Source organism: Mus caroli, unplaced genomic scaffold (genome assembly GCF_978045245.1).
Source record: "Mus caroli unplaced genomic scaffold, Mus_caroli_1 scaffold_11, whole genome shotgun sequence".
Lineage (NCBI taxonomy): Eukaryota > Metazoa > Chordata > Mammalia > Rodentia > Muridae > Mus > Mus caroli.
This window is the reverse complement of record NW_028227266.1, coordinates 96,332,026-96,345,721: the sequence shown is the minus strand read 5'-3', so window position 1 is coordinate 96,345,721 and position 13,696 is coordinate 96,332,026. Positions and strand designations below refer to the sequence as shown.

The window sequence follows — 13,696 nt, the reverse complement described above, 5'->3', positions numbered from 1 at the left end:
TTTAGTTTCTGCTCTATTTGCTCTTCTTTTCTGTGCTATTTCTCATCAGAAATAACCAAGCAGATATATAGACGGGAAAGATGGCAGCAAAGCCCACAGGGAACATGGAATCCGTTCTGTGACCAGTCCATGTAGTGGAGGATTCTTATACTTGAGGGCCCACTGAAATCACACCAAATTCCCCTTCACAAAACCATTTGCAGCTTACTAAAAGGATCCCAGGAGGGAGGGAAGAAAGCAGGCCATCTCCCTGATCCTGTGTCTTGTTCAGAAGGAAACAGATTCTTCCATTGTCAGCTATGGGCCAAATGCCTTGCCAAGAATATAGAAGTGTTCAGTGCTGCTGTGGGGAGGGATGGTTCAGAGGAGCTGAAGATAGGGCCGATGGGACAGCAACAGGAAGTTATAGACAGACTCTGGATTCTGTCTGGAACTCAGGATGGGCTCCCATTGCTGCAGTGAGGTCTCCAGCCTGTTCCAGATCCTCCTGCCAAATATTTCCGACTCTAGGACCATAGAGTAGAAGCTAAGCGCTAGGTGTGGAAGATTCAAAATCCCTGCTTTTAAGGGCTTCATAGCTACTGAGGGAAACTAGCCACAGGTAGATAGTTTCAATGTGCTATGTTAGGGGACTCAGAGAACTTTTCTCTGCTAGCTAATAAGAACCTACTCCGGACCAGGCACCTACTACCTGATGAAGATTCAGTCATCTCTGAAACTTGGGACCTAATGCTGCATACTGACATGTTAAGCACCATGGAGACATGACATAGGCCTCTACCTAGACAAGAAACCACAGAAGGATGCATGAAAGATATGGCAAGAGGGGAGGAGGTGCCATGTAGAAGAAATAGCATGATCAAACACAGTGACATGAAACGTTTTGTACCTGGGACACGTTCCTCTCTAGTTCTGGGTCGCTTCTTAGAATACTGTGGCTCCCAGACAACATTCTGACAAAAAGCCTTCCTTTCCTTTGTTCTATGGTTTATTCTTAGGATTGAACTGGGGAAATTGGGCCATGAGGGGCTTCATGGATGAGATAGGATGGTTTAGTCTCAGCTCCTGGAGACTGTAATTGGGTATATTTTTCTCTGTGGATTTAGTTGTACTCACCAGAACATCATCCATTGCCCACTCCCTGGGATCAAACCTCACAACCATGATATACAACTTCTGTTCCTGGCATGCTTTTAATAACCCCTGACAAATGCCACCAATGAACATGGAAGCTCTGAGCTAGGCCCATATTGTGCAGTTATCTAGAGCATGGGTGAGATCTAATACAAGCAGGGATTTGCCCTCCCTCACCAGGAAATCTCAATCAGAACCCCATTTTATGCAGGAATCTATTGACATACTTGACCCTTATCCCAGCTCCGTAAGGCCCATATTAATGTCCTGGCTATACTGATGAGTTGGTTGCAAGCTTGGAAGTTCTTAGAGCCTGCTTGTGACCTTACAGCCAAACCAAGATCTCAGCTGCTACTATGCCAAGCAGAGCACACCAGTTCTCGGCCTTGAGTTCAAAGAAGAACTGTCAATCTAGAGGTGTCTTGCCATCCTCTTTCTGCTCTTTCTGATTGGTCAGCACAAACCTTGCTCATCACCTCTCTCCCTCTCTCTCTCTCTCTCTCTCTCTCTCTCTCTCTCTCTCTCTCTCTCTCTCTCTCTCTTCTGCATCCATGGTGCTCAAGGCAGGGTGTGGCACATAGAAATACCAAACAAAATAGCTGCTCAGTAAAGGCAGCCACCTGACTCACCTGACTGGTCCCTAAGGCTAGCTTTCTCCATGTATCTCTTTGACGAATGCCAGTGTCCCACTAGAGACTCATGTACCTCTTGGCTGTGCACTGACATAAAGTCCCACAAATATAGGAATTCCTGATGCTCTCACAGGTGAGGTCAGGCATTTCCTAGATCTCCATTTCTTGTTGAAGATTTCTATATGACATTTCTATATGACAAACTCTTGGGATTTGTCAGCTCATAGCACCCACAATTTACTTCTTTCACTGACTCCACTCACCCTTCTCTTTTTAAGTGTGCTTAGGAATGGTTGTACAGCCTCTCAGATGTATCTTTACAGTGTGGAATTGTGCCTGTTTTCAGGGACCGTGAATTATCAGTCTTTGGGAGCTTGCTTTGTCTTAAGTGAGTGGCCCTGAAGTTCGATTGCTGCTATTATGTATCAATCAATTCCAGCGCAAACCCAGAGTTTGTTCCCGTTGATTGCTCTGTTCTTCAGTGCTGCCATTTTGATTGTGCTTTTTGCTTCTCTTCAATGCTTTATCACCTCGCAATTATTTTTCCACTGAAAAGCGGTGACAGAATGATCAGCCATTCTTGAGTGGCAGTTTTGAATGTTTGAGAATCCCTGCGTTCTCCTCTGAAACCTCACATGTACTGTGGAGGGAGGACTATGCTTCCTTTTGTTTTGAATAAAGACACATGCATTCCCCAAAATCATCATACAAGATAAATTGGGGGCAGGGGATGGGGAAAGTCACAGCTCTCTAAAATGTCTCTGGTAGTACACATAAAAGGGAAAGGAGAGCATTGTCATCAGCCGGGGACACCGTTGGTCCCACTTGCCATTCCAGCCTCAGTTCCCACCATTTCACAGTGTCACACAGACTCCAAGTGTTCCAGGCATCTTTCAAGGTCAAGTGATTTAGTTATTGTAGAACTTGTATGAGATATGATAATGTTTTTCTTTCTCCTTTTTCCGGTGTCTCACTGATGTTTTCAGGTGCTATGGCTCACTCCATTTCGCCCACAATAGTAAAGTGAGAATCAGGTAGATGACCAAGGTGTATATGTATTTGTGTTCTGTATAATCTTCTGTGGCTCAATGTCCAGCCTTCTGGTTCACCTGGTATTTTCTTAAGGTGAGGTGGGAGCTTTAATCCTGAAGATGTAAAATTCCCATTATCCTCAAACTGTTTCACTAATCTATTTGTTGAAATAAATGATTTATTAGAAGGAACTCAGCTTTTCAAAACAAGTGGTCTAGCAGGACTGACTCTGAATGATTTCATCTTCTTGTTTATTCAGATTGGACCAAAAGGATTGAGTACCAGCCTGGCTCGGGGAGTATGCCCTTGTTCCCCAGCATCCACCTGGAGACGTGCGATGGAGCTGTGTCCTCCCTCCAGGTCACTGCGGAGCTGCAGACTAATTACATCGGCAAGGGCTGTGACCGAGAGACCTACTCTGAGAAATCCCTTCAGAAATTATGTGGTAAGCTTTTCCTTTGAGACTCCGTTCAATTAATAGCTTTCAAGTGCTACATGCAAATGAAGTTTATCTAATTATAGCAAAAAGGCCAGCCTTCCCCACCTGCCACAGTCCTCCTGAATGGATATTTGCTTGGGGCTGAAGGGTGAGAAAACTCAGCTTTTTGGCCTCAGATACAACTGGTTCAGAGTCGGTTTGCCAGACGTGTGGCTTTAGGCAAGTAGTGTGTGACAGAGCTTCCATTCTTCACTGGTAAGACAGGGATTGAATGGCAAATATCAGTTAAAAGTTTCCAGCACAGAGCCAAGTGACACTCAAGGTCTTTCTGGCATGTTCAGGTATAGAGAGCTGCTTTCCCGGGACCATTATGAAAAGTGGTGCTAGACAACCTGCAAAAGGGTTTGACCTGTCTCCACCAAGCAGCTACACAATTTCCAAGGCCCGGTGCAAATGAAATGGTTAAGAATTTTACTATGGGAACAACAAAGCAGTAAAGCAAGGGCCTGCAGCTAAACAACTGCTCAGGATACAGTGAAGCTGAGCCCAGCTGTCCATAGCAGAGCAGCTTCAGAGAGGATGGAGGTGGGCGAATGAAGATGTTCATATGTGGAGGTGAAAGGGGAAGGAACTATTAATGGAGAGTGAGAGTGGGCTGCAAGAAAGGAGAAAAGCCAGGAATTACTAGTAGGAAGTGGAGCTGATTAAAGGATACCATAGAGGATGGCTTGGAAGAGGCCTTTATTGAATACCCACTATGTGCATCCTGTGACACCCCACATGGGATGTTCCATCTAGTGCTCACATGTATATGGAAAAGAATATATATCCACACCGCTTTGCAGATGGAAACTTGGAGACTCAAAGTGTGACCATCATTGAAGTTTGCATAGACAGGAAATATCCGAGATTGGCTTTGAAAACAGGTCTATCTGAAAGGTAGGCTCATAGGTTGACCATTTATCAAAGCCAACCAGGCTCCTAGAGCTGGTGTGTAGCTCCCCAGTGACCTGTGAAGGAGAGGCTAAGTACCCTGTATGGTAATACCGGCCCACATGCTCCAGCAGCTGACTACTACTGTGTTGGCGACCTCTTCATCTCCCTCAAACGTGCTCTCCAGCTTCTTTGTGGGAGCTTAGGAAAAGACTTCTTCCCACAGTGGGCTGCATAGGACTGTAACCACATCTCTTCTAGAGGAAAGTGAGGGCCCTCAGTACAGAGTTTAGTCGTGGTACTTCATGAAGACCTCCTATATTATCTTTGGGATTTTTTTTTCATTTTTCTCACCTGAAGACCCAAATGAAAATTTCAGAACCAAAATAAACTCCTATTGATCAGCATATTCTGTTCATCATATCATCAGGCTCTCGGGGAAGATCTGTGATGATGCCTGCTCTTCTGGAACAAGTCAGTAGACTGGGGGGAAACGGTGTTATGAACAACTATTTCAAAAGAGGATATATAGGGATTTACAATGCTCATAGGCTGCTCAATTCCTGTCCTTTCCTCTACTTGGTTCACAGAAGTCATCTAAGGTGACATCTTTCTTGGAATAAATATCCCTTTCCATTCTCCCTATACTTGGAGTGTCAGCAAACTCAACCTCACATGGCCTCCATGGCTTACAGTCATTTCCCTGAACTCTGGGTTAGAAGGAAATGATGAATCTGCTTACTAAAGATCAGAGGGCCCAAGGGCACATGCTGTGACTTGATTTTCAATGGTGCTGGAGAGCGAGATGGGAGATAGAGAAGGCGCAAAGTGTGTTTTAAGAGAAGAAACAGCAAAGCCAAATTGCATGTGGCATGCTAACAGCTCACTCCATCTGGACTGCCAGCCTCGTGGGCTAACTCAGCTGGGGAAAACAGCTTCCCCAGGTGTGCATCATCTGCTTCTGGAAGCTGCCCTGTGAATGAGACAAGCCTGCTTCTCTCTAGCCACCCACTCAGTAGTACTGCCCACTACTCTTATGGGATCCCTGCCCAGTAGCCAAGGTGGACAGATGAGTCAGGTCTCATGTCAGAAGCCGTATTTATGATTGACCTGGAGTAGAGTACTGATAAACAGAACAGAAGCAAAGGGCGGGACATCAGAAGTCAGGCCCCCTGGCATCTAAGGAAAAGGTAGGGTCTGGGTCGTACATAGGCTGTGTGGTGCTGTCTGACTCTTGTAGGCATCCTGTCTCCTGTTGACAGACATTTATCTATGTTTTCAGTAGATGGTAGGCAGGTTTCTTGCTGTATCTCCCGACCAGAGAGCTGCTGTGACACTTTAAACTTGGCATGCACGCATTTTTTTCATCCTACAAATCTTTATTAACTTTAAAGGGAAACAGGGAGAGCAATTAGGATGTTATTACCATAGTCTAAGCAACAGATAATGAGTTCTGAACCAGGGGAGTGGCTGTAGGGATGAATTTAGGACAGTTAAGAGGCAAAATCAGCAAGATTTAATGAGTGGCAAGCTGTTGGAAGGAAGAGAGATGGATCCCTAAAGTATCAGCACCAGTGTCTAACTTGATGAACAGGGCACACCCACATCCAGAACCCCAGGAGCAAGGGTACATTTATGGGACATCACTGGCAGGCCCCTGGGCGATATCACCTTCCAGCCTCAGTTCTCCTGGGGATCTGCCTTAACCATGGCTCATCTCATGCTGGTCCTTTTGTTCCTATCCTTGCTTCTCATCCCCAAGTCTTTGCTTTTCTCTCCCAAGCCCCTCCCCTTGGTCACTGGGCCATCTGTCCCCTTGCTCAGTTGGATCAAGTCTCATGTTGCATCTATGGGAGCTGGAGCTCTGCTGAATCCTCTGCGTTCGTGTGCCCGGACAGGGACCCAGCCGACTGGCTTCCAAAGCATGAAAGGGAGTGTGTCCCATTTAAGGGGAAAGTGGGCAGTAGCTGATGCTGGATTGTGTCAGAAGTCACCCGAGCAGACGTGGCAGCACAAGAGATAGATACTGCTTGGCAGACATTTTACTTCCTGAGATTTAAGCATGGAGATGTTTCCTTTCTGCCTTGAGACAAGATAGTGGAGTCCTCTGGACCTATGTCTCCTCCAGACTGTATATTAGATACAGGGCAAGCTGATCCATCTTCCAGACTCCACATGAAGCCTGGCTTCTCAGAGGAGATGGCCAGCTGCCCATTACCTTTCCCAACTTCAGGAGTTCAGGGAACAATCTTGTCTCAGGACCAGGCTTTCCAGATGTGAAAAGCCACAGCAGTGTATTGAGGATAAAATGCAAGAGGAAACCCTCAGGGAGACCTCTCAGCCAAATCAAATTTGACATTAACGACAGCCCAAGAAAAGGTTCCCTTCCTTGACCCTATGTCACTACATATTATATGAAATAGAAAAGTACTTTGTGCTGCCTGTGCCCTTTGTAACACAGAGGCCAGGCTGTTCCAGGGGGGATCATACAGTTTCTGGCAGCTGGCCACTACTTCCTGAACACAATGCCAAGGGCAGCTGTTTTGTTTGTAAGTTAAGAGTTCCCAGGACAGGTCCTGCTGAAGGAAAGGCCACCGGTGTGTGAGCATGCTTCTAAAATCAAGTGCTTTCCAAGCCAGAGCTGAGTGGATAACCCAACCCTATGTTCTTCTCCAGATTTATATGCTGCTGAGCTGGGGAATTCATTCATACATTAATGACTTCAACAAATGTTTTTGTTTGCGTAAGTGCTGTGTAACTCTTAAAATGATATAGAAGCATCCATAACATAAAATCACCTAATAATTTGGTTTCCTAGGAAGATAGACATATGTTTAAAAGGGAGTTGCAATGCAACATTTAGGAAGTATGAGGTTTTCTATGACAGCTTAGCAGAGCTTGTCCAAAGAATTACTACCAGAGGCTCTGATGCCCTCAGAGTTCCACAAATTAGGGATGTCATCATGGGTAGTGTTCCCTGGGTGACAGTAGGAGCCCTTAGTCTTCTCAAATCTTTACTCCATAGAGCTTCACGTCAATAGGTTTGGGATCAGATTCATTTACTAATCTGATAGGACATCTGTTGAGCACACTCTCTCACCATGGTGGCTCATGCAGTGAGTCTCTCTCTGAATATGCTGATTTATTGGAGGCCACTTACACAACTACCATACCACTGCCATCCTTTTAGAGAAGGTTTTTGTCTATAGTGGCATTTCCCAAGGTGTTCAGAAACTAAGTAGGTGTCCATGGCTCCACCCCAGGAGTCTGTCAACCAAAGCCCAGCTTATTTTACCTATAAATCCAAGTTTCCTTTTTCAAGGCCTTCAGATCTCAAGCATATAGATGGAAAAAATGGAAACCATAGTTGCCTACGCCATTTACTTCTATGAACCATTAGGAAGGATGGTCAGGCAGGTTATGCTACAGTAACAAATGATCTCACAATCTCATTGGCTTAAATTACCCAAGGTTTATCATTCCTACCACATATCCTTCTTGGATTGGACAAGACCCCAGCTAATGGGGTAGCCTTTATCTAGAACATCGTTCATCCCTGGAAAGGTAGAAAAGGTTCGTGTCGAACTGTGAACTATCACTTAAGACTTCTTTCCTAATATGACACATGTTCCTTGAAACCACATTTCTCTGGTCAGAGCAGGACTTATGGTCAAGCTAATATCATGGGTCAGAGCTGTATGTCATGCATCCATACATTCTTCTAGCACACAGGCCCTATGTTCCACCAGGCACTTGAAGAGTGCCTTTCTGGATTCTGCCAAGAATCTCTACTCAGAACTGTTCTACCTAGTTAACTGTTCCCTTGGGAAAATTAAAAGGCTTACTAGGTCCCTAAAAGTGGGACCACTTTCCTGTGATTAAAAGTTGTGCTCTCATGGCAGTGCTTGGCATGGCTTGGCCATTGCATACACATTTATTGAGATAAAATAAAATCTTCCATGCATCTGCTTAGTACTCACCAAGTGTCTTTCTGAGAATACTGAAGAATGAGCCTTGATCTTAGATGATCTTACATGAAGCAGTTCCTCTCTCGAGATTCTCCCACTGATCTCCACCCCACTTATGCCACCCAACTCTGGAGTCTCCATGCACATCACTCCTGCCACAGTTCCACTTTGGAATGCTAGGGGGCACTGCCTATCCATACCTGGGCCATGTATAGCAGAATAAAGACCTAAGTGACCACCATTCCATTTACCTTTTGACCTCCTACATTCTCCTGTGCTCATAAAGCTCTCTCATTCTGTCCTGTCTCTATGTGCTGCTCAGAACAGCTTTATCACCCTAATAGAACTCAGGGACTTGAAATCAGATGGTGTTGCTAGTTTGGAGTACCTAATACTGAGGCAACAGCTGCAATGTACCAGAAGAACAGGAATTCTTAGCATCTAGTGGCTCCAGGGACTGTCACAGAGAACTCCAAAGAAGCAGTGTAAGCATTCTTGGATGTGCAAATGCTGCCATACCGTGTCTACAAGTGACATGTCTTGTTTTCCCACAGCTTTCCCATGGGATCCTTTAGGAAGAAGAGATGAAAGAACTTTGGGTGGAAGTGAATCCTCCTCAGATTGTTTAAGTGTAACAAGAAATACATTCAATCTGTTAATCCGGGAAAGCCTGTACCATCTGGTTATATGTATCATGTTCTCCAGCAGCAACATCTGCAGGATAGGGAAGAGGGACTGCCATTTCCCTCCACAGAAGACACTGGAGTGTCAAGCGGCCTCAGTGTGCCTCTCTGGGAGCAGACACATGTATAGAGACTAGGTATCCCATAGGACTGGGATGGTCATCTTAGCTGACTGGTTAGTCATATGTGTAGTACAACCCTGGGCAAGTCATTTCCTCCCCTGGTCCTCAGTTTCCACATTTGCTAATAAACAAAATGTTATAGAATTTTGCCTCAATTCACTGACGGGGTGGTCAGTAATGATGGTCGGCTTTGGGTCCAGAAAGCGACAGCAATGAGTCCACTCAATAGCTGGTTATAAGCCTGGGTTCTCTTAGCCTGGGGTCTCTTACCTGCCAACCAGAAACTTAGTGGTAGTCACCACACAACCATATAACAACAGAACATGCAAGGTAGCTCAGTAATTCTGGTTTGGTGTCTACTCGGGGTCTCATAGAAAAATCCTTGGGATATAAGAAAGTAAAAGTATAAAAAAGATGAAGTTCTGTGGATTCCACCTCTGACTACAGAGCACCCCTGTTCCAGGTTAGCTTACACTGAAGCCAGTTTTCTTCCCAAACACCTTTCGTGCCAACCCCACTATGCCATAGTAGTCTTTGCTCTGTGCTTCTCTCCAAATCTGTTTTGGAAAAACTTTTCACTTAACATCTCCACTTGTCTAAATTATTAAGTTCAATTCTCCAGGCACAGTAAGACTCTTAACCAATAGAGGGGGCCTTATATGATAATTCCAAGCCCCGCCAAGACTTTCTCTGGGTCTTGTGTGTGCCACCCTGGCTGCTCTGTTGATGGCATAAGGCACCGTATGTGTCCCTCTGCGCTGTTCTTGGATAAACCTTATTGACTTCTCAGGGATTCTCAATGGTCAGCCTGTATCTTTGCAGATAACACAAGTTTCAATAACCAAGAATGTGTGCCTTAGTCATTGGTTGTCTTCATGCTGCACAAATCCCAGATCTAATGCCATTATCAGTAAAAGAAACTGTTGTGATAGGATTCTGTGAGTGATGGAAAAAATGAACTTTTTGATATTCCACGAATCTCTCATTCCCAAATGACCCACTAATCTCTCCCTGATACCACCTTGACTGATATCTTTTTAACCAATATATATGGAGACTGCAGCCCAAGGAGGGTAAAATGGTTTATGTGAACTTGTTTTTTAGATAAGTGGTATATTCAGGGGGGAGAGGCATTGTGGTGTGAGAATAACTAAGAACTGTGAGGCATGGCCAAGAGGCAGGATGGTCACCTGAGCACTGAAAATTTCCAGAGCCACCTGCTGTCTGTCCTTTCTTCCTCCTTTCCTCCATTTTTTACATTGTTTCTTTATTCTGTTATATCTATGTTGTATTGTATGTATGTTGTGTTATGTGTATGTGTGGTGTATACACTCGTTAGAGTATATGTATATACATGAACACATAGATGTGTGTGTGTGTGTGTGTGTGTGTGTGTGTGTGTGTGTGTGTGTGTGTGTGTTCTGGAAACCTTAACTTTAAGTTTGTGAGGCAGACACTTTACTGATTGAGTCATCTCCCAGCCTCTACCAGAGCATCTTGGGAGGGACACTGGAAAAGAGGAAGGGCAGCTGTAAATAGGAACTGAGTACCAGTTATGTGTCAAGTGCAGTGACAGGCAACATCCCTAGAAAACTCCCATGTGACTCATGCCATCAATTCTGCACACAGCTCCCACAGAGAATAATGAATGGAAAGCCTACATCCTCCACCAGAAGGATGGGCCTTCTGGAGGCCCTTTCAGGATGAACTTAATGCAGTGCTAAGCGGAGCATCTGTGCTCAAAGGAATCCCATGTTCCCTGTCTATTCTAGTCTTTCACTCCAAGCCAATGAACATGTGCCTGACAGTCCTCTCCAAAGCCAAAGGGAAGTCTGGCAAGGATGAACATTATAAAGAAGTGTATTGGTTTCCAACATGGTACCTTTCTGAGGACTTTTCACTGAAGGATACTTTTTGTGACAGCAGACCTTGAAGCCCAAACCCTAGGTGAGATGACTTTGTGCTCTACAGATGGCAAAAGGCCAATGACCCAATGAACATCAGACAGTGCACATGCCCCACCATCCTTTAGAGCATCAGCTCTGTCTCCTCTGTACCACCATCACAACATTAACATGACTGGTGAGTGTCCTGCCAGGAGATAGCCCCATGCACAGCCCTGGCAAAGCTTGCATTCCCCAATCCTTTAAATGCGAACATAGCAGAAAGCTCCCAACCTAATGGAGAGGATGCTGCTCAATAAAATGAATGAGGGCCCAAGAGTCCTCCCAGAAGCACAGTCGAGTCTTTCCTGACAAACCAGCTGTTTCCTCCCCTCAACCCACCTTCCACAAAGATGTCCTGTGACTGTCTCAAAATACTAACCTTCCCTTATAGGTCTAGCCTTAATGTTTGGGGAAAAGCCCTCCTGTTCTACCCTGGAATAGTAGTGATAGCAAAAAAATTACAATAATGGTAATGATAAAATTATAGCACACACCAAGTGAGCACTCAATATTGCATGAAGCTGTAAGTTTGAATACATGATCTCATTCCATCCCCCTACACTCTGAGGAAGGGAATCCAGTCAGAGAGATTGATGTGTTCCCAGTCACAGAGCTGCCGAGTCAAGCTTCCAGGTGTCAAATTCAAGTGGTGCCAATTTCATAGCCCCTGTTCTCAAGCACTGTACCATTTGGCTTCAGCAAATGGTTGTGGGAAAATGCCATGTATATAAAGTGGCTTTCACACCTTCTCTCTAGATGAGAGCCTAGAATTTTCCTGTCTTAACCCTGATCATTACTATACTGTCTCATAGATTCTTTACAGCAATGAGTATCTTATTTGTCTTCATGTGGCCAGAACTCAGAAAGGGTCATGGTGTAGGGTTGATGCTCCCTAAATGACTGGCAGGTTAGTTCATTGATGGGTGCATGAAGGAATCCATTCACCCAAACAAAGCCCTGGCTGTCTGCAGGAAACCAAGCTACTAAAAGCCCCAGTGGTTCTCCCAACTCTTGAGGCTCCTCTCACACCTTCTCTTGTGTGGTAGTTGTACCTGCCTGGACATATGTGACACTTTTATCTGCATACCAATGTATGTCTGAACAGACCAGGATCAAGTCAGAGGTTCAAATGATATTGGACTCTTTCCTGAGACACCTAGGTCAGGAGTAGGCACAGACCTCAGTAAGTACACTCTCTCCACTCTGACACAGAAAGAGAAGTCAGAAGGTGAGCCCACCCACCTCCATCCTTGAGGAATAACCACTATGCTTCCATCTCTTCCCCTTGCAGGAGCATCCTCGGGTATCATCGATCTCTTGCCGTCCCCTAGCGCAGCTACCAACTGGACTGCAGGGCTGCTGGTGGACAGCAGTGAGATGATCTTCAAGTTTGATGGCAGGCAGGGTGCCAAGATCCCTGATGGGATTGTGCCCAAGAACCTGACGGACCAGTTCACCATCACCATGTGGATGAAACATGGCCCCAGCCCCGGCGTGAGAGCCGAGAAGGAAACAATCCTCTGTAACTCAGATAAAACTGGTGAGTCTGTAGCTGTAAGCCTCCCCTGATTAAATGTTTTCCTTTGTAAGAGTTGCCATGCTCGTGGCATCTTTTCATGGCAATAAAACCCTAACTAACACATTGTATAATTATTTTCAAAAGCTGTCTTTGAATAAGAGGATCTTGTCATCTTAAAGCCATATTTTGAAAAGGGAGAGTGGAAGCTAACAGGTGCTGCATGTTTCTCTCATGCCAGGCCTGCACAAGGATCTTTGGGCTTGACCAAACCCCATCACTTACAGATGGGTGACCTTGTTATAGTATTCTCTTCCTCAGAGTTGTTTTTGCTGATTAAGTAACTTAAACATACACGAAGCTCTCAGAATAGTGCTGGGCACGTAGAATGCATCGTTGGTATCTGCTACACCTTTTCTGAACCTTTACAAGGAATTTTATGAGTACACAGTTGTGGGAACATCCACTGAGAGGCCACACATCCTCCCAAGTAGTTACACAACCAATAAACAGCAGAATGTAAAGGTCAGTTTATGTACTACTGAGTCACATCTTGTGCATTTATCACTGTGCCTCCGTGGACATACACACACACACACACACACACACATACACACAGGTGTCTTGAGATCTTTTGCAAGATTTTCAACTCTGCCTTTAATTGTGATTCCAGTCTCCCATTGCAAATGTAACTTTTATTAAAATATTCAAATAAGTCAGTGTTGTTAACTGTAAGACAGTGCAGAGGGTAGCCAGCGGCTCAGCGCCTGGTGTCAGACAGCCCAAGTCCTCAGCTCAACGAGACGGCTGCTTAAGTATGACCCTTGAGGAGTTATTAAGCTCCATGGGCCTCAATTTCCCTGTATGCCAAATGGAGGAAGTAAGCATGAAATAACATACGAAATCATTTAAATCCGATACAGATCATCAGTTGGGGTGGTATCATTGGCACCATCATTGCTATTACTATTTCTGAGTTTATTCCATTTCATGCCACTACAGTGTCCTCCATCTTTTCCATCCCACTTGATCCCTGTAGAGTATGTTAATTACTTTTCTTCTAGACAGACACTAAGCCAGGGTTTTTGCCTACTCACATGACTGGTCTTATGTAGAAGGAGGCAGCACTAGCAATAGCTTTTCTCAAGACCTTCATGCAGGGAGGATGTTATGGGCACGAGGTGACACAGAGCTTGGGGCTTGGCTTAGTGGCCTTGTCCCAGCAATACCGAGTGGCTGCACTGAACATCCTGACTTTAGAGTCCATGGCACACTGAGGCCACAGCTTAGG

At 45.0% G+C, this 13,696-nt stretch overlaps 1 protein-coding gene across 1 annotated transcript in view; it reads left to right on the top strand.

Moving 5' to 3' along the window:
• Window positions 1–13,696, top strand: part of Clstn2 (calsyntenin 2) — a 597,099-nt gene that overhangs the window by 484,514 nt on the left and 98,889 nt on the right. The window contains exons 6-7 of the mRNA XM_085827931.1: window positions 3,058–3,243; window positions 12,181–12,429. Coding sequence (XP_085684057.1) covers window positions 3,058–3,243; window positions 12,181–12,429 — 435 coding nt within the window. The remainder of the gene's footprint in view (window positions 1–3,057; window positions 3,244–12,180; window positions 12,430–13,696) is intronic.